Source organism: Blennius ocellaris, assembly GCF_963422515.1.
Source record: "Blennius ocellaris genome assembly, contig: SCAFFOLD_215, whole genome shotgun sequence".
NCBI lineage: Eukaryota > Metazoa > Chordata > Actinopteri > Blenniiformes > Blenniidae > Blennius > Blennius ocellaris.
The window spans coordinates 1-20,000 of NW_027661877.1; the positions used below are offsets into that span (position 1 = coordinate 1).

General features: G+C 47.5%; 1 protein-coding gene across 1 annotated transcript in view; it reads left to right on the plus strand.

Moving 5' to 3' along the window:
* Positions 1–252: 252 nt before the first annotated feature.
* Positions 253–20,000, plus strand: part of st18 (ST18 C2H2C-type zinc finger transcription factor) — a gene marked incomplete at both ends in the record, with an annotated part of 23,102 nt that continues 3,354 nt past the window's right edge. The window contains 12 exons of the mRNA XM_080522192.1: positions 253–535; positions 4,125–4,259; positions 6,310–6,400; positions 6,674–6,766; positions 7,919–8,130; positions 8,228–8,361; positions 9,211–9,441; positions 10,417–10,520; positions 13,079–13,141; positions 14,182–14,250; positions 14,658–14,720; positions 17,673–17,753. Of these exons, the coding sequence (XP_080378318.1) occupies positions 253–535; positions 4,125–4,259; positions 6,310–6,400; positions 6,674–6,766; positions 7,919–8,130; positions 8,228–8,361; positions 9,211–9,441; positions 10,417–10,520; positions 13,079–13,141; positions 14,182–14,250; positions 14,658–14,720; positions 17,673–17,753 (1,559 nt within the window). The remainder of the gene's footprint in view (positions 536–4,124; positions 4,260–6,309; positions 6,401–6,673; positions 6,767–7,918; positions 8,131–8,227; positions 8,362–9,210; positions 9,442–10,416; positions 10,521–13,078; positions 13,142–14,181; positions 14,251–14,657; positions 14,721–17,672; positions 17,754–20,000) is intronic.

A 20,000-nucleotide genomic window follows, 5' to 3' on the forward strand; every position in this document is an offset into this window, starting at 1 on the left:
GGGGCCTGTTCCAGGACAAGGCCTTCAAGTATCCACCGCTCGACGCCGAGGGCGAGGGCGAGGGCGAGGGAGGAGAGGGAGAGGGAGAGGGAGAGGGAGAGGGAGAGGGAGAGGGAGAGGGAGAGGGAGAGGGAGAGGGGAGAGGGCGAGGGCGAAGGTCAGGGCGAGGGCGAGGGCGACAGCAGGAGCGAGGACAATGATGAGGCGGAGCGGACTACGCAGCTGGACGGCTGGACGCTGGGCCTCCACCAGATGAGCCGCGGCAGCGTGAACCTCAGCCTGCTGGAGCACGCCATCGCCCTGCAGGGCGAGCACCGGCTGGAGCACGCCATCGCCCTGCAGAGCGAGCACCGGCTGGAGCACGCCATCGCCCTGCAGAGCGAGCACCGGCTGGAGCACGCCATCGCCCTGCAGAGTGAGCACCGGCAGGCGCTGCACCACGCCTACCGCCACGTGGACCGCTTCCTGCTGGAGCACATGACCAGCGAGCGCCGGCACCACCGCATCCTGGAGCTCAGCTACCCTGCAGCCAAAGGTACCGCCGCATGGCGGCAGGGCGCCTAGAGACACACTTCTAGAAACACACTTCTAGAAATACACTTCTAGAAACACTGTCTCGAAACACACTTCTAGAAACACACTTCTAGAAAATACGTCTAGAAACACTGTCCTCGAGACACACTTCTAGAAAATACTTCTAGAAACACACTTCTAGAAACACACTTCTAGAAACACTGTCCTCGAAACACACTTCTAGAAACACACTTCTAGAAAATACGGCTAGAAACACTGTCCTCGAGACACACTTCTAGAAAATACTTCTAGAAACACACTTCTAGAAACACACTTCTAGAAACACACTTCTAGAAACACTTCTAGAAACACTGTCCTCGAAACACACTTCTCGAAACACACTTCGAGAAACATACTTCTCGAAACACTTGTAGAAACACACTTCCAGAAAGTAAAAAAAAAACACACACCTAGAAACAGTCTCCAAGAAACACACTTCAGAAACACACTTCTAGAAACACTGTCCTCGAAACATACTTCTAGAAACATACTTCTAGAAACACAGTCCTTGAAACACACTTCTAGAAACACACTTCCAGAAAGTAAAAAAAAAAACACACCTAGAAACAGTCTCAAAGAAACACACTTCTAGAAACATACTTCTAGAAACACACTTCCAGAAAGTAAAAAAAAAAACACACTTAGAAACAGTCTCAAAGAAACACACTTCTAGAAACATACTTCTAAAAACACACTTCTAGAAACAATGTCCTCGCACACACTTCTAGAAACATACTTCTAGAAACCCTTCTAGAAACACATTTTCAGAAACACTGTCCTTAAAACACACTTCTAGAAACACACTTCCAGAAAGTAAAGAAAAAAACACACCTAGAAACAGTCTCAAAGAAACACACTTCTAGAAACACACTTCTAGAAAGTTCCTCTGAGTGTTTCTAGTACAAACACACACATAGAAACACTGTCCTCGAAACACTAGTAGAAACACACTTCTAAAAACACACTTCCAGAAAGTTTAAAAAAATACACACCTCGAAACAGTCTCCAAGAAACACATTGCTAGAAACACATTGCTAGAAACACACTTCTCGAAAGACACTTCTAGAAGCACACTTCTCGAAAGACACTTCTAGAAACACACTTCTCGAAAGACACTTCTAGAAAGACACTTCTCGAAAGACACTTCTAGAAACACACTTCTAGAAACACACTTCTAGAAACACACTTCTAGAAACACTTCTAGAAACACTGTCCTCGAAACACACTTCTCGAAACACACTTCGAGAAACATACTTCTCGAAACACTTGTAGAAACACACTTCCAGAAAGTAAAAAAAAAAAACACACCTAGAAACAGTCTCCAAGAAACACACTTCAGAAACACACTTCTAGAAACACTGTCCTCGAAACATACTTCTAGAAACATACTTCTAGAAACACAGTCCTTGAAACACACTTCTAGAAACACACTTCCAGAAAGTAAAAAAAAAAACACACCTAGAAACAGTCTCAAAGAAACACACTTCTAGAAACATACTTCTAAAAACACACTTCTAGAAACAATGTCCTCGCACACACTTCTAGAAACATACTTCTAGAAACCCTTCTAGAAACACACTTTCAGAAACACTGTCCTTGAAACACACTTCTAGAAACACACTTCCAGAAAGTAAAGAAAAAAACACACCTAGAAACAGTCTCAAAGAAACACACTTCTAGAAACACACTTCTAGAAAGTTCCTCTGAGTGTTTCTAGTACAAACACACACATAGAAACACTGTCCTCGAAACACTAGTAGAAACACACTTCTAAAAACACACTTCCAGAAAGTTTAAAAAAATACACACCTCGAAACAGTCTCCAAGAAACACATTGCTAGAAACACTGTCCTCGAAACACACTTCTGGAAAGACACTTCTAGAAGCACACTTCTCGAAAGACACTTCTAGAAACACACTTCTCGAAAAAAAACTTCTAGAAAGACACTTCTAGAAAGTTTCGGAAAAAACACACCTAGAAACACACTTCTAAAGACACTCGTTGAACAGACTCGTTGTGGATCAGACTCGTTGTGGATCAGACTCGTTGAACAGACTCGTTGTGGATCAGACTCGTTGTGGATCAGACTTGTTGACCAGACTCATTGAACAGACTCGTTGAACAGACCCGTTGAACAGACCCGTTAATCAGACTCGTTTGTGAAGACGACTTATGGTTTGTAAAATTGGGCTGAAAACCACAAACAGGTTTTTCCTGAATCAGCAAATAAATCCTCTTAAGGTCTAAAATCATTTTGGCAACAAGTGAAGTCAGAAATAATCGCCGATAAAGAAGAAACAGATTTTCTGCGATTTGACGGAATCGACTGAAATCCTGCTAAAGTCTCCACTTTGTCAGGATTCTGTCGCTCCTACAACCATAATCCTCCACCTAATCTGCCGGCCTGACGGAGCGGCGCTCCACCCAACCACCGTGGAACCACGTCACAGTAGAACACCTGCAGAACTACGTCACAGCTGCAGAACTACGTCACACCTGCTGTCCTGCTCTGGTTCATCCACCTTCAAAGCTCTATAGATTTGAGATGAAAGAGTGAAACTTTCATCTTCATTTGCTTCTTTATCATTTCAGCTTCTATTTCATTCAAACCTAAAATAGATCAAATATCAAACATGTTGTTTGAATTATTTCTCCTCTATTATTATTATTATTATTATTATTATTATTATTATTATTATTATTATTATTATTATTATTATTATTATTATTATGATGATATTATGATCATCTAAATGTTGATCAGTTGAACTGAACATTGATCAGCTGATGGTTCAGACGTAGTTTTCCTCCGTCCAGGATGGAGGCAATGAATGATGCAATGTGGAGCTTTGTGGTTCTATAGATCCATAGAACCAGACCAGCAGAACCAGACATGTAGAACCAGACCTTCAGAACCAGACCTTCAGAACCAGACCTGCAGAACCAGACCTGTAGAACCAGACCCACAGAACCAGACCCACAGAACCAGACCTACTGAACCAGACCCACAGAACCAGACCTGCAGAACCAGACCTGCAGAACCAGACCTGTTGAACCATACCTGCAGAACCAGACCTGCAGAACCAGACCTGTAGAACCAGACCTGCAGAACCAGACCCACAGAACCAGACCTGCAGAACCAGACCTGTAGAACCAGACCTGCAGAACCAGACATGTAGAACCAGACCTTCAGAACCAGACCTTCAGAACCAGACCTGCAGAACCAGACCTGTAGAACCAGACCCACAGAACCAGACCCGCAGAACCAGACCTGTAGAACCAGACCCACAGAACCAGACCTGCAGAACCACCAGACCTGCAGAACCAGACCTGTTGAACCATACCTGCAGAACCAGACCTGCAGAACCAGACCTGCAGAACCAGACCTGTAGAACCAGACCTGCAGAACCAGACCCACAGAACCAGACCTGCAGAACCAGACCTGTAGAACCAGACCTGCAGAACCAGACCTGCAGAACCAGACCTGCAGAACCAGACCTGCAGAACCCCCTGTCTGCTGGTGTGTCTTGACGTGTCTCTGTTCCTGCAGATTCCTCCAGGACAGACAAGAAGGACATCAAGTGTCCGACGCCGGGCTGCGACGGAACCGGACACGTCACCGGACTGTACCCTCACCACCGCAGCCTGTCGGGCTGCCCGCACAAAGTCCGGGTCCCCCCCGAGAGTGAGTACTGGAGTACTGGAGTACTGGAGTACTGGAGTACTGGAGTACTGGAGTACTATTACTCTCCTCACAGTCGATTAAAATCTCTTCACGATTGGGGAAATTAAAAGATCAAAGTTATTTCTTGAAGAACTTGTGTTGTGAGGAACTGAACGACAGAACAGTCGAGACGGTGTCGAATACCGTGCTGCCGTCAGGCGAGAAAGGGGCGGGGTCAGATGAGAATGGGCGGGGTCATACGAGAAAGGGGCGTGGTCCTGTGACCAGCTGACGTCTCCTCGCGTTTGCTTTGATTTGTTTGGTTTTATCTTTACAAAGAAGTTTCTTCAGTCACCAGATGGGAACAACAACACAACAACACAACAACACAACAACACAACAATATAGCAACATAACAACATCACAACACAACAACACAACAATATAGCAACATAACAACAACACAACAACACAACAACACAACAATATAGCAACATAACATCACAACACAACAATATAGCAACATAACAACAACACAACAACACAACAACATCACAACACAACAACACAACAATATAGCAACATAACAACATCACAACACAACAACACAACAACATAACAACACAACAACACAACAACACAGCAACATAGCAACACAACAACTCAACAACACAACAACACAACACAACAAAACAAAACAACAACTCAAGAACACAACAACACAATGACACAACAATATAAGAACACAACAACACAACAATGTAACAAAACAACAACACAACAACACAACGACAGCACAGCGGGCGCCTCCTCGTCTCTCCACACTGACATAACAACACAACAACACAACAACACAACAACACAACAACACAACAGCAGGCGCCTCCTCGTCTCTCCACACTGAACTGCAGTCAAAAGTTCACAACTTTCCCAGTGAGCTGAATTCTTTTCTCTCGTCTTGTTAATGTTTCCGGCCGGCGATTGTTAAGTCGTTTCAACAAACTGCACAAACACGGAACATTAAACAGCGACGTTACAAAAGGAACAGAAAAAGTAATTAAGTTGTTCAGAGCGGCGCGTCTGCAGCCGCTGTTTGCAAATCAAAGCTGAGCGACGCACATTGAGAAATAAATAAAACTCCAGCAACTAATTGGAGGGACGCGGAGAAGAGAAGTTTCTAAGGATCCGACGGACCTTCGGGGTTTGAAGAAAATAATCAGCGGCTCGACGCTTCCCGCCGCACGCCGCTGTTTACATCCCGCCACATGACAGCGTTGCTCACAATGAGCCGCCGCGGCTCTGAAGCGCCGGCCTTCATCTTTAAGCTCTTTTTCTGTCTCACATGTTGAATTAGTCTGTTTCCTCTGCTGATCAGCGCTCCGCTCCGCTCTGCACTGCACCGCTGCTCCGCTCCGCTCTGCACCTCCGCTCTGCTCCGCTCTGCACTCCACTCTGCACTCCGCTCTGCACCGCTGCTACGCTCCGCACCACTCCGCACCGCTCCGCACCGCTCTGCACTCCGCTCCGCTCTGCACTGCACCGCTGCTCCGCTCCGCTCTGCACCTCCGCTCTGCACCGCTCCGCTCTGCACTCCGCTCTGCACTCCGCTCTGCACCGCTGCTACGCTCCGCACCGCTCCGCACCGCTCTGCACTCCGCTCTGCGCTGCACCGCTCTGCACCGCTGCGCTCCGCTCTGCACTCTGCTCCGCACCGCTCTGCACTCCGCTCTGCACCTCGCACCGCTCCGCACACCGCTCTGCACCGCACCGCATCACACCACACCGCTCTGCACTGCACTGCTCCGCACCGCATCGCTCCACACTGCTCTGCACTCCGTACCGCTCCGTACCGCTCCGCACCGCACCGCTCCGTACCGCTCCGCACCGCACCGCTCCGTACCGCTCCGCACCGCTCCGCACCGCTCCGCACTCCGTACCGCTCCGCACCGCGCTGTACCGCTCCACACCATGCCACACCACACCGCTCCACAGTGTCCCCCACCACGCCGCTGTGCACCATGTGAGCAGTGTGTGTGTGACGGTAACGGCGTCCTCTGTGTCGTCCTCCCAGTCCTCGCCATGCACGAAAACGTCCTGAAGTGTCCGACGCCCGGCTGCACCGGCAGAGGACACGTCAACAGCAACCGTAGCACCCACCGCAGGTGAGCAGGCACGCTGCCCGTCACTTCCTGTGTGCCCCAACACGCCGTCTGCCACTTCCTGTTTGACCTAACATGCCGCCTGCCACTTCCTGTTTGACCTAACACGCCGTCTGCCACTTCCTGTGTCCCCTAACCCAACATCCATCACTTCCTGTGTCCCCTAATGCAATCTAGCATGTTCTAATGTGTTCTAACGTGTTGTAACGCGTTCTAACGTGTTCTAACATGCAGTAACGTGCTCTACTGTACACTAACATGTCCGTCCCTCCACAGCCTCTCCGGCTGTCCCATCGCCGCCGCTGTCAAAGTGTCCAAACCTCAGGACGACGGTGGGAAGTGTCGACAGTCAGCCGAGCGCTCGCCCAGGTAAATGGAGCAGTGTGTGTGTGCGTGCGTGCATACGTGCGTGCGTGCGTGCGTGCGTGTGTGTGTGCGTGTGTGTGTGTGTGTGTGTGTGTGTGTGTGCTCTCTGTTAGACCTGATAAAAGAATCCTGCTCTTTGTTCCCTGTGGAGACGTGACGGGCAGCTCGCCCACTTCCACTATATTAATTAGTCTGGCAACCTGGCACCCACCACACCAGTGTGTGTGTGTGTGTGTGTGTGTGTGTGTGTGTGTGTGTGTGTGTGTGTGTGTGTGTGTGTGTGTGTGTGTGTGTGTGTGTGTGTGTGTGTGTGTGTGTGTGTGTGTGTGTGTGTGTGTGTGTGTGTGTGTGTGTGTTTAGCTCTGGCATCCTCAGCCTCCAAACAATAGACCTGATTTACTGAGTTTCTGTGTAAAACCTGTTAAACTGCAGACGGATCACACACACACCCTTTTACATGAACTCAAGCATGAACAACCACATGAATGGATGAATGAATGAATGAATGAATGAATGAATGAATGAATGAATGAATGAATGAATGAAGAAGCAGTGTGTTTAAAGAATCTGGTTACAAACATCAGAGAAGAACAAAAATCCCAAGAGACAAAAACAATCGATGACGTCATGAACTTCATGTTGATAAACTGAATCAGTGGAATTGATCGTCGCCTTCGTCGCCATTCATTTAGCCACCGTGTTCATCCAGTCATCACCATCACCTGGTCAGTCCAGTCATGACCTTTGACCCCCTGGGACCATTCAGTCATGACCTTTGACCCCCTGGGACCATTCAATCATGACCTTTGACCCCCTGGGTTGGTCCAGTCATGACCTTTGACCTTATGGGACCATCCAGTCATGACCTTTGACCTTTTGGGTGTGTCCAGTCATGACCTTTAACCCTCTGGGTTGGTCCATTCATGACCTTTGACCTTCTGGGACCATTTAGTCATGACCTTTGACCCTCTGGGTTGGTCAAGTCATGACCTTTAACCCTCTGGGTCCATTCAGCCATGACCTTTGACCCTATGAGTCGGTTGGTCAAAATAATTGAATGTATAAAATCTTCTAATTGATGATAAACGGCGATTTCAGCTGCAGGCTGGAAACTAACCCCCACCCCTCCCCCCACCACCCCTCCCCCCACCACAGAGCATTTGGCTTGCTGAAGAGGCTGGACCTGGACCCTGGACCCCCCCGGCTCTCACACCCTGTAGCACTCCTGCAGAGCCGCCCCCCCTCAGACCTGAACCTGGACCAGTTTAGCCGCCTGCGTTTCGACTACGCCTCCTTCGACGCCCAGGTCTTCGGCAAGCAGCCGGTGGGGGGGGGTCAGGAGCCCCGGGGGGCGCACCCCCCCAATGGTGAGTACAAACAGTCTATGAGGTGGGGGACTGTCTATGTGGTTCTCTCTGGTCTACGTTGCCTCAGTGCTGACTGACGGTCTCTCTGGCGTTTCAGGTCCACAGCAGTGTCCTGGTTTGGGGGGTCCTGCAGAGGTCCGCCCCCCCTCCGGTCTGCAGGCGACAGCAACGGCCGCCATCCTCAACCTGTCCACCCGGTACCGCAAGAACCTGGAGGAGGCCTGTACCAAGGTACCATACCAGACCTGAGTGGTCCTGGTACCAGACCTAAGTAGTCCTGGTACCAGACCTGTGTGGTCCTGGTACCAGACCTAAGTGGTCCCGGTACCAGACCTGAGTGGTCCTGGTACCAGACCTCAGTGGTCCCGGTACCAGACCTGAGTGGTCCCGGTACCAGGTACCAGACCAAAGTGGTCCCGGTACCAGACCTAAGTGGTCCTGGTACCAGACCTAAGTGGTCCCGGTACCAGACCTGAGTGGTCCCGGTACCAGACCTAAGTAGTCCCGGTACCAGACCTGTGTGGTCCCCGTACCAGACCTGAGTGGTCCCGGTACCAGACCTGAGTGGTCCCGGTACCAGACCTAAGTGGTCCCGGTACCAGACCTCAGTGGTCCTGGTACCAGACCTGTGTGGTCCCGGTACCAGACCTGAGTGGTCCCGGTACCAGAACCACCGAAGTGTTGCTTGCCACCGTCCCTCATTCGTTCTCATGTGTGAAGACTGGATAAAGAACCATATTGCAGGCGGTCTACGCTCCATCAGCTCCATCAGTTCCATCAGCTCCATCAGCTCCATCAGCTCCATCAGCTCCACGAACTTGAAAGGTTAAAACGCCACCGAAGGGGCGTGGCCTGCCGCGAGGGGGCGTGGCCTGCGAGTTCGGCAGCGTCTTGTCGGAGAATGACCAGTCCTGCTGAAAAAGCCTTTTTCCGGCTGTTCCTGCTGGACGTTCTTGTTCTTACGGCTTCATCAAGGGAGTCTGCAGACCTCCATCAGTATGGAGCTGATGTGATGGAGCTGATGGAGGAGATGGAGCTGATGGAGCTGACGGAGCTGTGGACTGTGCTTGCTGTGTGCAGGACATGCTGATCGAGGTGGACGAGAACGGGACTCTGGATCTCAGCATGAAAAAGAGCAAAACGATGGTGAAAGCTCCTTGCGGGACGCCGTCTTCCCCCAAGTCCTCCGGGCCCAAAGGGGGCGCCGTCCTGATAAGCCCCGCCTTCTACCCCCCACTGTGCGACCCTGAGAGCTGGAATGGTCACATCGCCATCAACTTCAGCAAAGGACACGCTCTGCACGAACCAGAGGTCCAATTACACAACCACACCCTGAAACACACTGAGCGACTGTACGTCACGTCACAACGTCACAACGTCACAACGTCACAACGTCACAACGTCACAATGTCACAACGTCACAATGTCACAATGTCACAACGTCACAATGTCACAATGTCACAACGTCATGTCACAACGTCACAACGTCACAATGTCACAATGTCACAACGTCACAATGTCACAACGTCACAATGTCACAACGTCACAATGTCACAATGTCACAACGTCACAACGTCACAATGTCACAATGTCACAACGTCACAACGTCACGTCACAATGTCACAACGTCACAATGTCACAACGTCACAATGTCACAACGTCACAATGTCACAATGTCACAATGTCACAACGTCATGTCACAACGTCACAACGTCACAACGTCACAATGTCACAACGTCACAATGTCACAACGTCACAACGTCACAATGTCACAACGTCACAACGTCATGTCACATCATCACATCACAATGTCATGTCACAAAATGAATTCACAACGTCACGTCATATGAATTCACAACGTCACGTTACAACGTCACGTCACAACACAACATCACATCACAACGTCACGTCACAACATGACTTCACAATGTCATGTCACAATGTCACATCACAATGTCTCATCACAACGTCACATCACAACGTCACATCACAACGTCAAGTCACAACATGACTTCACAATGTCATGTCACAATGTCATGTCACAATGTCTCATCACAACGTCACATCACGACGTCACATCACAACGTCAAGTCACAACATGAATTCACAACATCATGTCACAACGTCACGTCACAACATGAATTCACATCATGTTGTCACGTCACAACGTGAATTCACAACGTCACGTCACAACATCACATCACAACATGAATTCACATTATGTCACAACGTGACGTCACAACGCGACGTGACAGAATTGACCACAACATGAACTCCGTCCTGCAGGACGACTACGATCAGCTCTCATTGGACGAGCAGCAGCTTCAGGCCGACGGCCTGATGAGCCCCAAAGCTAAACTGCTGCGAGACGCCAAGAAGGAGCTGCTCAGGTACACACACACACACACACACACACACACACACACACACACACACACACACACACACACACACACACACACACACACACACACACACACACACACACACACACACACACACACACACACACACACACACACACACACGGAGGATCAGCGCTGATTTCTACCTGTTGAGTTGATGATTGGAGGCGTGAAGCTGCAGCCTCACCTGTGCAGGTGTCTTCACTACGTCTGCAGGTTCAGGTGGAGCAGGCCTGCTCCTCACAGTGAGTCCCTCCTACACCCGTAGGAGGGTGAAGCACACATGTGAGTCCCTCCTCCACCTGTAGCAGCTCCACCCAGCTCCTGTAGTTACTAAACTTTCTGCTCGACTAACTCGTCCCTCTGGTGGAAGAATGAGAGTAAATGTAGACAAGGGTCTATGCTACGACCCAGGATTAACTTACCTGGATTAACATACCTGGATTAACATACCTGGATTAACATACCCGGATATCAGTTACCTGGATTAACTAATCCAGACTATGTGGATCCTGATCAGCATTAACACGAAGCAGGTTATCAACTCACGAGTTCAACCAGAGTTTCCCTCCAGGATCAAAGCGCTCACATGAAAGGGGCGGAGCTTGCAGCGTGTGACCAATCACAGAGGGAGAAACTCTGCAGAGCAGCTCCAGCATGGAGGAGCAGTTAATCTCTGAGATTATGAACAATTCAAATTCAAAATGCTGACTGGTTAATACTGACTGGTTAATACTGACTGGTTAATGCTGACTGGTTAGTGCTGACTGGTTAATGCTGACTGGTTAATGCTGACTGGTTAATACTGACTGGTTAATGCTGACTGGTTAGTGCTGACTGGTTGATGCTGCCTGGTTAATACTGACTGGTTGATGCTGACTGGTTAATACTGACTGGTTAATACTGACTGGTTAATGCTGACTGGTTAATACTGACTGGTTAATGCTGACCGGTTGGTGCTGACCGGTTAGTGCTGACTTGTTGATGCTGACTGGTTGATGCTGACTGGTTAGTGCTGACTGGTTGATGCTGACTGGTTAATACTGACTGGTTAATGCTGACTGGTTAGTGCTGACTGGTTGATGCTGACTGGTTAATACTGACTGGTTGATGCTGACTGGTTAATACTGACTGGTTAATACTGACTGGTTAATGCTGACTGGTTAATGCTGACTGGTTAGTGCTGACTGGTTAATACTGACTGGTTAATACTGACTGGTTAATGCTGACTGGTTAATACTGACTGGTTAATGCTGACCGGTTGGTGCTGACCGGTTAGTGCTGACTTGTTGATGCTGACTGGTTGATGCTGACTGGTTGATGCTGACTGGTTAGTGCTGACTGGTTAGTGCTGACCGGTTAATGCTGACTTGCTATTGCTGACTGGTTAATGGTGACTGGTTAATACTAACCGGTTAGTTAATGCTGACTTGGTGAGAAACATTCATTGATGGACAATAGAAACTTGGTTCCAGCAGAACCTCCTCACTCTTCTTCTACTTCACCTTTGACCTCCACTGGTTTGGAGGCGGAGTTTCCTCCGGTGACTGTTTCCTGTTGGGGTGTTGACTCATCGCCATGACGACAGGAGGAGTTGTGTCTGTGAGCATCACCATTCAGCTCATTGTTCCACATCAACCCTCGTGGAACCGAACAGACTCTGACTCCCTAAAAACTCTTCTAAGCTCCTCCCACCATCTGCACACCAATCAGATCCTACCAATGGGCAGGTCGTTCTCCAGGAGATGTGATTGGTCAGGAGGCGGAGCTTTTATATTGGTTGATCTTTGATCAACCAATCAGATCTTAACTTGCTCCAGAGCCAGCTGGAGAATCCGTCAGTCGCCACGGTGAACCAGCGTCACAGTGCAGAAAGCCAGAGTTAATCCTGAAGTTAATCCAGAATAGAAAACCAGAGTTAATCCTGAAGTTAATCCAGAATAGAAAACCAGAGTTAATCCTGAAGTTAATCCAGAATAGAAAGCCAGAGTTAATCCTTAAATTAATCCAGAATAGAAAACCAGAGTTAATCCTGAAGTTAATCCAGAATAGAAAGCTAGAGTTAATCCTTAAATTAATCCACAATACAAAACCAGAGTTAATCCTGAAATTAATCCAGAATACAAAACCAGAGTTAATCCTGAAGTTAATCCACAATAGAAAACCAGAGTTAATCCTGAAGTTTATCCAGAATAGAAAACCAGAGTTAATCCAGAATAGAAAACCTAATCTAGAATAGAAAACCAGTTAATCCTGAAGTTAATCTAGAATAGAAAACCAGAGTTAATCCTGAAGTTAATCTAAAATAGAAAACCAGTTAATCCTGAAGTTAATCCAGAATAGAAAACCAGAGTTAATCCTGAAGTTAATCCAAAACCAGAGTTAATCCTGAAGTTAATCCAGAACAGAGAACCAGAGTCGTAGTATTGGCCCCATGTCTCTGTAGACCAGCTCAGACCTCTGTAGAGCTGCTCTGTCGGTCTGTGTAGACCTGGTCCTTGTGCAGACCCGTGTAGACCTGGTCCCTGTTCTGTCTCCTCCAGTTGTCCCACTCCGGGTTGTGATGGCAGTGGACACGTGACCGGGAACTACGCTTCGCACCGCAGGTACAAGACAACCGGGAGGGGGGGACCGGGGGAGGCAGAGGACCTGGGGGGGACTGGAGGAAATGGAGGACCTAGGGGGAGACAGAGGACCTGGGGGGAGACAGAGGACCTGGGGGGAGATAGAGGACCTGGGGGGGACTGGAGGAAATGGAGGACCTTTGGGGGACTGGAGGAAATGGAGGACCTAGGGGGAGACAGAGGACCTGGGGGGGACTGGAGGAGGCAGAGGACCTGGGGGGAGACATAGGATGTGGGGAGGACTGGAGGAAATGGAGGACCTGGGGGGGGAGACAGAGGATCTTGGGGAGACAGAGGATCTGGTGGGGGGGCTGGAGGAGACGGAGGACCTGGGGGGGGGACAGAGGATCTGGGGGGGACTGGAGGAAATGGAGGACCTGGAGGGAGACACAGGACCTGGGGGGGACTGGAGGAAATGGAGGACCTGGAGGGAGACAGAGGACCTGGGGGGGAGACTGGAGGAGACAGAGGACCTGGGTGAGACAGAGGACCTGGGGGAGACAGAGGATCTGGTGGGGGGGCTGGAGGAGACGGAGGACCTGGGGGGGAGACAGAGGATCTGGGGGGGACTGGAGGAAATGGAGGACCTGGAGGGAGACAGAGGACCTGGGGGAGACAGAGGACCTGGGGGGGACTGGAGGAGACAGAGGACCTGGGGGAGACAGAGGATCTGGTGGGGGGGCTGGAGGAGACAGAGGACCTGGGGGAGACGGGGGGTTAAAACACACTGCATCATATTATTGTTGTTAGTTGATTTAATATTATTGAGAAGAAATAATGTCAATTATCATCGTTCAATATTTAAACCATGTTACTAATTCACACACACACACACACACACACACACACACACACACACACACACACACACACACACACACACACACACACACACACACACACGCACACACACACACACACACACACACACACACACACACACACACACACACACACCATGACAGTGACGGGTGAGGAGTACCAGGGTAACTGAGACAGTAACTGTAACTTGTCCTCCACAGTGTCTCTGGATGTCCTCTGGCTGACAAAACCCTCAAGTCTCTGATGGCGGCCAACTCTCAGGAACTCAAGTAGGTTTCAGTGTGTTCACACCTCACCTGATCCAAACCGGTCCAAACCGGTCCAAACCGGTCCAATCCGGTCCAAACCGGTCCAATCCGGTCCAAACCGGTCCAAACCGGTCCAAACCGGTCTAAACCGGTCCAAACTGGTCCAAACCAGTCCAAACCGGTCCAAACCAGTCCAAACCGGTCCAAACCAGTTCTACCCAGTTGGGCTAGATTGATTCATTGATACATTGTTTCTATTCTCTCTACTTTGAAAGGCTGTTCCTCTGCCAGGCCACCAGGTGGTGCTGTGATCTGTCAGTTCCTCCATTTCCTTCATCTTGCACTCCGTGTGTGTGTGTGTGTGTGTGTGTGTGTGTGTGTGTGTGTGTGTGTGTGTGTGTGTGTGTGTGTGTGTGTGTGTCCTGCAGGTGTCCCACACCTGGATGTGATGGATCCGGACATGTAACCGGGAACTACGCTTCACACAGGAGGTACAACCCTTCGTCCATTCAGAATCCTTCCTGCCTCCATCCATCATCCATCCATCATCCATCCATCATCTATCCATCATCCATCATCCATCCATCATCTATCATCTATCATACATCCATCATCTATCCATCATCCATCATCCATCCATCATCCATCCATCATCTATCCATCATCCATCATCCATCCATCATCTATCCATCATCCATCATCCATCCATCATCCATCCATCCATCCATCATCTATCATACATCCATCCATCCATCCATCCATCATCCATCCATTCATCCATTCATCCATCCATCATCCATCCATCCATCCCTCATCCATCCATCCATCATCCATCCATCCATACATCCATCCATCCATCCATCCATCCCTCCATCCATCCATCCATCCATCATCTATCATCCATCCATCATCTATCATCCATCCATCATCCATCCATCAACCAGACAAAGATCTTTATCACATTTTTATTTCCGTTTTATCAAAAGTGGACAACTACTTTCATCTCCTGGTCACTTCTAGTTATTTCCTGGTTATTTCCTGGTTATTTCCTTGTCATTTCCTAGTTATTTCTGGGAATTTCCTAGTTATTTCCTGGGAATTTCCTGGTCACTTCCTAGTTATTTCTGGTCATTTCCTAGTTATTTCCTGGTAATTTCCTGGTAATTTCCTGGTCACTTCCTAGTTATTTCTGGTCATTTCCTAGTTATTTCTGGTCATTTCCTAGATATTTCCTGGTCATTTCTGGTCATTTCCTAGTTGTTTCCTGGTCACTTCCTAGTTATTTCCTTGTCATTTCTGGTTGTTTCCTAGTTATTTTCTGGTCCTTTCTGGTCATTTCCTAGTTGTTTCCTAGTCACTTCCTAGTTAATTATTGGTTATTTCCTGGTCATTTCCTAGTTATTTCCTGGTTATTTCCTCATTATTTCCTGGTAATTTCCTAGTTATTTCCTGGTCACTTCCTAGTTATTTCTGGTCATTTCCTTGTTATTTCTGGTCATTTCCTAGTTATTTCCTGGTCACTTCCTAGTTATTTCTGGTCATTTCCTTGTTATTTCTGGTCATTTCCTAGTTATTTCCTGGTCACTTCCTAGTTACTTCCTGGTCATTTCTGGTTGTTTCCTAGTTATTTCCTGGTCATTTCCTGGTGGTTTCTTGATATTGTCCTGGTTATTTCCTGGTTATTTCCTCGTCATTTTTGGTTGTTTCCTAGTTGTTTCCTTACTGTTTCCTGGTTGTACACTGGTAGATTCCTGGTCATTTACTCGTTGTTTCCTGGTCATTTCTTCATGATTTCCTGGTAATGTCCTGGTTGTTTTCATGTTTCCTGACCATTTCCTGGTCATTTCTTGGTTGTTTCTTCCTAGTTGTTTTCCTGTCAATTCTAAATCATTTCCTGGTCATTTCCTTGTTTCCTGGACATTTCCTTGTTTCCTGGTCATTCCCTTGCTTGTTATGCATTTCCTTGTCGTACCATCTATGTTTACCCATCATTTCTGATCATTTCCGGTCTTTTCCTGCTCATTTCCTAGTTGTTTCCTGGTTATTTCCTGTTTTTCACAAGGAAAAACTAAAAATCAATCAAATGAAAGATTTTCTCTTGATGGGATGATTCTAGTTTTCCTTCCTGAGAACTTCCACGTCGTTCACACTTCAGTTTGGACTCGTTGATGAAAGGAAAGTTGCGCAACCAGAACCGAGTGAAGTTGCTTCACTTTCCATCAAAACTTAATGGACCAACTTGAACGTCTGTCAACCGGAGCAACTTTGTTGATTTGTTCCTTTGTGATCAAAGCACCGACAGAAACTCCAAATAAACAAAGACGTGTTTGTTCGTTTCCTCCAAATTAAAAAACGAGGGTGAAACTGAAAATGTGGTTCAGCTCGTCAACATCTGGTTTCCAGTTTGACTGGATTACAAATAATCTGATTAATCTGGGAATTATTTTCCTCTCGGAACATTTTTCACTTCAAACCATCGAAAGATGCACATTTAAGCAAAATCAGCTTTATTCAGTGAAATTGTTTATGAAATAATATATAAATGACTGACTGAGTGTCAATAAAGTTAAAAAGTCAATCGTCAATAATAATAATTGGCTCTAATTTAAGTTTAATTAAATATTGAGGTTGATTCAGTTTGAAGTTTTAAATGAAGTCGCAAGATTTTTGTCTTCTTTTCAAGGAATTTAACTTTTTCATGTGGTTTAATGTGATTTATCATGATTTCATGTGATTTATCATGGTCCCTTGTGATATATCTTGAGTTCATGTGACTGATCATGATTTAATGTGATTTATCGTGATTTCATGTGATTCATCATGTTCTCATGTGATTTGCCCTGATCTCTTGCGATTTATCATGATTTCATGTGATGCATCCTTATTCCATGTGATTTATCATGATCCCTTGTGATATCTTGATATCTTTATCTTGATTTCGAGTGATTTATCGTGATTTCGTGTGATTTATCGTGATTTCGAGTGATTTATCGTGATTTCGTGTGATTTATCGTGATTTCGAGTGATTTATCATGATTTCGTGTGATTTATCGTGATTTCGAGTGATTTATCGTGATTTCGTGTGATTTAACTTGATTTAACATGATTACATGTGTTTTAACATCATGGACCGTGGAGGATTTGATGTCTGACTCATTACTGACCCATAACTGACTCGTTAGTGGCTCGTGACTCATTACTGACTCGTCACTGACTCGTTAGGGGCTCGTGACTCATTACTGACCCATAACTGACTCATTAATGGCTCGTGACTCATTACTGACTCATTTATGGCTCATGACTCATAACTGACTCATTATCGGCTCGTGACTCATTACTGACTCATTACTGACTCGTCACTGACTCGTCAGTGGCTCGCTACTGATTCGTTGGACCCAACACTGCACGGTGACTGACGGATGTGACTGGTGTGATTCCTGCAGCCTGTCCGGGTGCCCTCGAGCCAGGAAAGGAGGGTTGAAGTTCACGCCCAACAAGGACGACAAGGACGAGCCGGAGCTGAAGTAAGAGCCTTGCTGTGATTGGCCGGCCGCGGCGCCACATTAGCGAATTGTCCCTGAGGATTAGCGCTGGGTTTTTTTTCCTGCTTTCTGACAAGAAAAGAAAAGAGTGAATCCTCTGCAGCTTTAATCACAGAACAAATGGTTATTGGAACCCAAATAATGTGATTGATTCCGAGTTTAAATCCAAAGTCAGGAACCGTCCTGCATCTGGACGTCGCTTTTCTTTGTAATTACTAATGCGAGGTCGCAGGCTTAGGAATTAGACGGGAATAGATCTGATGCACATGGTGGGGGGGGGGGGGGGGGGGATGCACGCTGGGCCATATGGCACGCTCCATTGTCCGGCTGTAGCGGCTGCACCGGCTGCACCGGCTGTACCTGCGCCGTTGTTTTGTCCTCTAAGTGCTGCAACACAACGCTGAAACAGGCTTTTTGCAGCACAGCGCCATTTGGATCATCTCAGCCGACCTTTGACCTTTATCAATGATGGAAAGGGTGAGCCGCCCCCAAATTACCTTCTCTCGCAGGCGGAGGTTGGGGGGGGGGGGGGGGGGGGGGGAGTGTTTGGGGGGGGGAGGGGCTCCACAATTATGTGTAATTCATGTCACTCCATTACTGACCTGCAGGAAGCGGCGCCGCGAGCGCAGCCAGCCGCGAGTAATGAGAGGCTGTTTTCCACCGCCGCCACACGTGCACACTTTGTCGTGCACGCCGCCACATGTGCACGAGAAAGCTTCTGGTGCACGCCGCCGCACGTGCACGCTTTCTCGTGCACGCCGCCACACGTATACACTTTGTCGTGCACGCTGCCCCACGTGCACGCCTCCACACGTGCACGCCGCCACACGTATACACTTTGTCGTGCACGCTGCCCCACGTGCACGCCTCCACACGTGCACGCCGCCACACGTATACACTTTGTCGTGTACGCCGCCACACGTGCACGCCTCCACATGTGCACGCTTTCTCGTGCACGCCTCCACACGTATACACTTTGTCGTGTACGCCGCCACACGTGCACGCCGCGTGCACGTGTGGAGGCGTGCACGTGGGGCAGCGTGCACGACAAAGTGTATACGTGCACGCCGCCACACATGCACGCCTCCACATGTGCACGCTTTCTCGTGCACGCCTCCACATGTATACACTTTGTCGTGTACGCCGCCACACGTGCACGCCTCCACATGTGCACGCCTCCACACGTGCACGCCTTCTCGTGCACGCCGCCCCGCGTGCACGCTTTCAGAGCAAGTTTACAGATTACAACTTCCTGCTAATGTGATTATTTGATCCCGGACTTGATGTTTAATCGGCATTCGCGGGATTAATCAGCGTAATGGAACAAATGGAACAAATCTTCCCGCCGCTAATCCAAAGATTATTTTTCATCATCTCAGAGAAGATTTTTTTTATCTTTTTAATGACCATAAAGTTTTTTTTTACTGCGTTTGACGAAACAGGAAATGGATCAATTCTGATTTTGAGAACAAAATAAACAACAACAACAACTAGATTCCCGCCACAATAAAATTGACGCTCGTAGCTATTTTCAGCTTCTCCTGGAATGTGGTTGTTTGTTATTTACATGGTTACTTGCAGTGACTTGTGGTATTTCCAGTTGAAGGTGTTTGTGTTTTCATAAAGTCGGATTGTCGTCGTCTTTCAGGATCATTTGTTTGGATTCACTCGGAGTTACGTTGGAGTTTTTCACTCGACTGGTTTGTTCTGAGTTGTTGACTTCAGTTGTCGGTAGTTATTTCTCGTAGTTCGCGGTGATCCGCCGCTAGTAGGAGTGTCTTAACTCTTTTATTCACCTGTGGTGATTTTCAGTCATTTGTTGTCAGTTAAGTTATTTTGATGCATTTTGTTTTTATAAAATATAATATAAAATATTATTTTTATTTATTGTCGTCAAACAAAAGAACTCTTTTGTCCCAAACTGTCCTGAAATAAAACCCTGACGAGAGTTTAGTTACACGTTACTGTCAACTGTCGTAAATACTGAAGGGATTTATATAATAATAATAATAATAATGATGATGATGATGATAATGATATTAATAATGATAATAATAATAATGATGATGATGATGATGATAATGATAACAATGATCAGAATGATAAGAACGATAATAACAATAATGATAAGAATGATAATAATAATAATAATAATGATAATAATAATAATAATAATAATAATAATGATGATGATAACAGGAATGATAATAATGATAATAATAATAATAA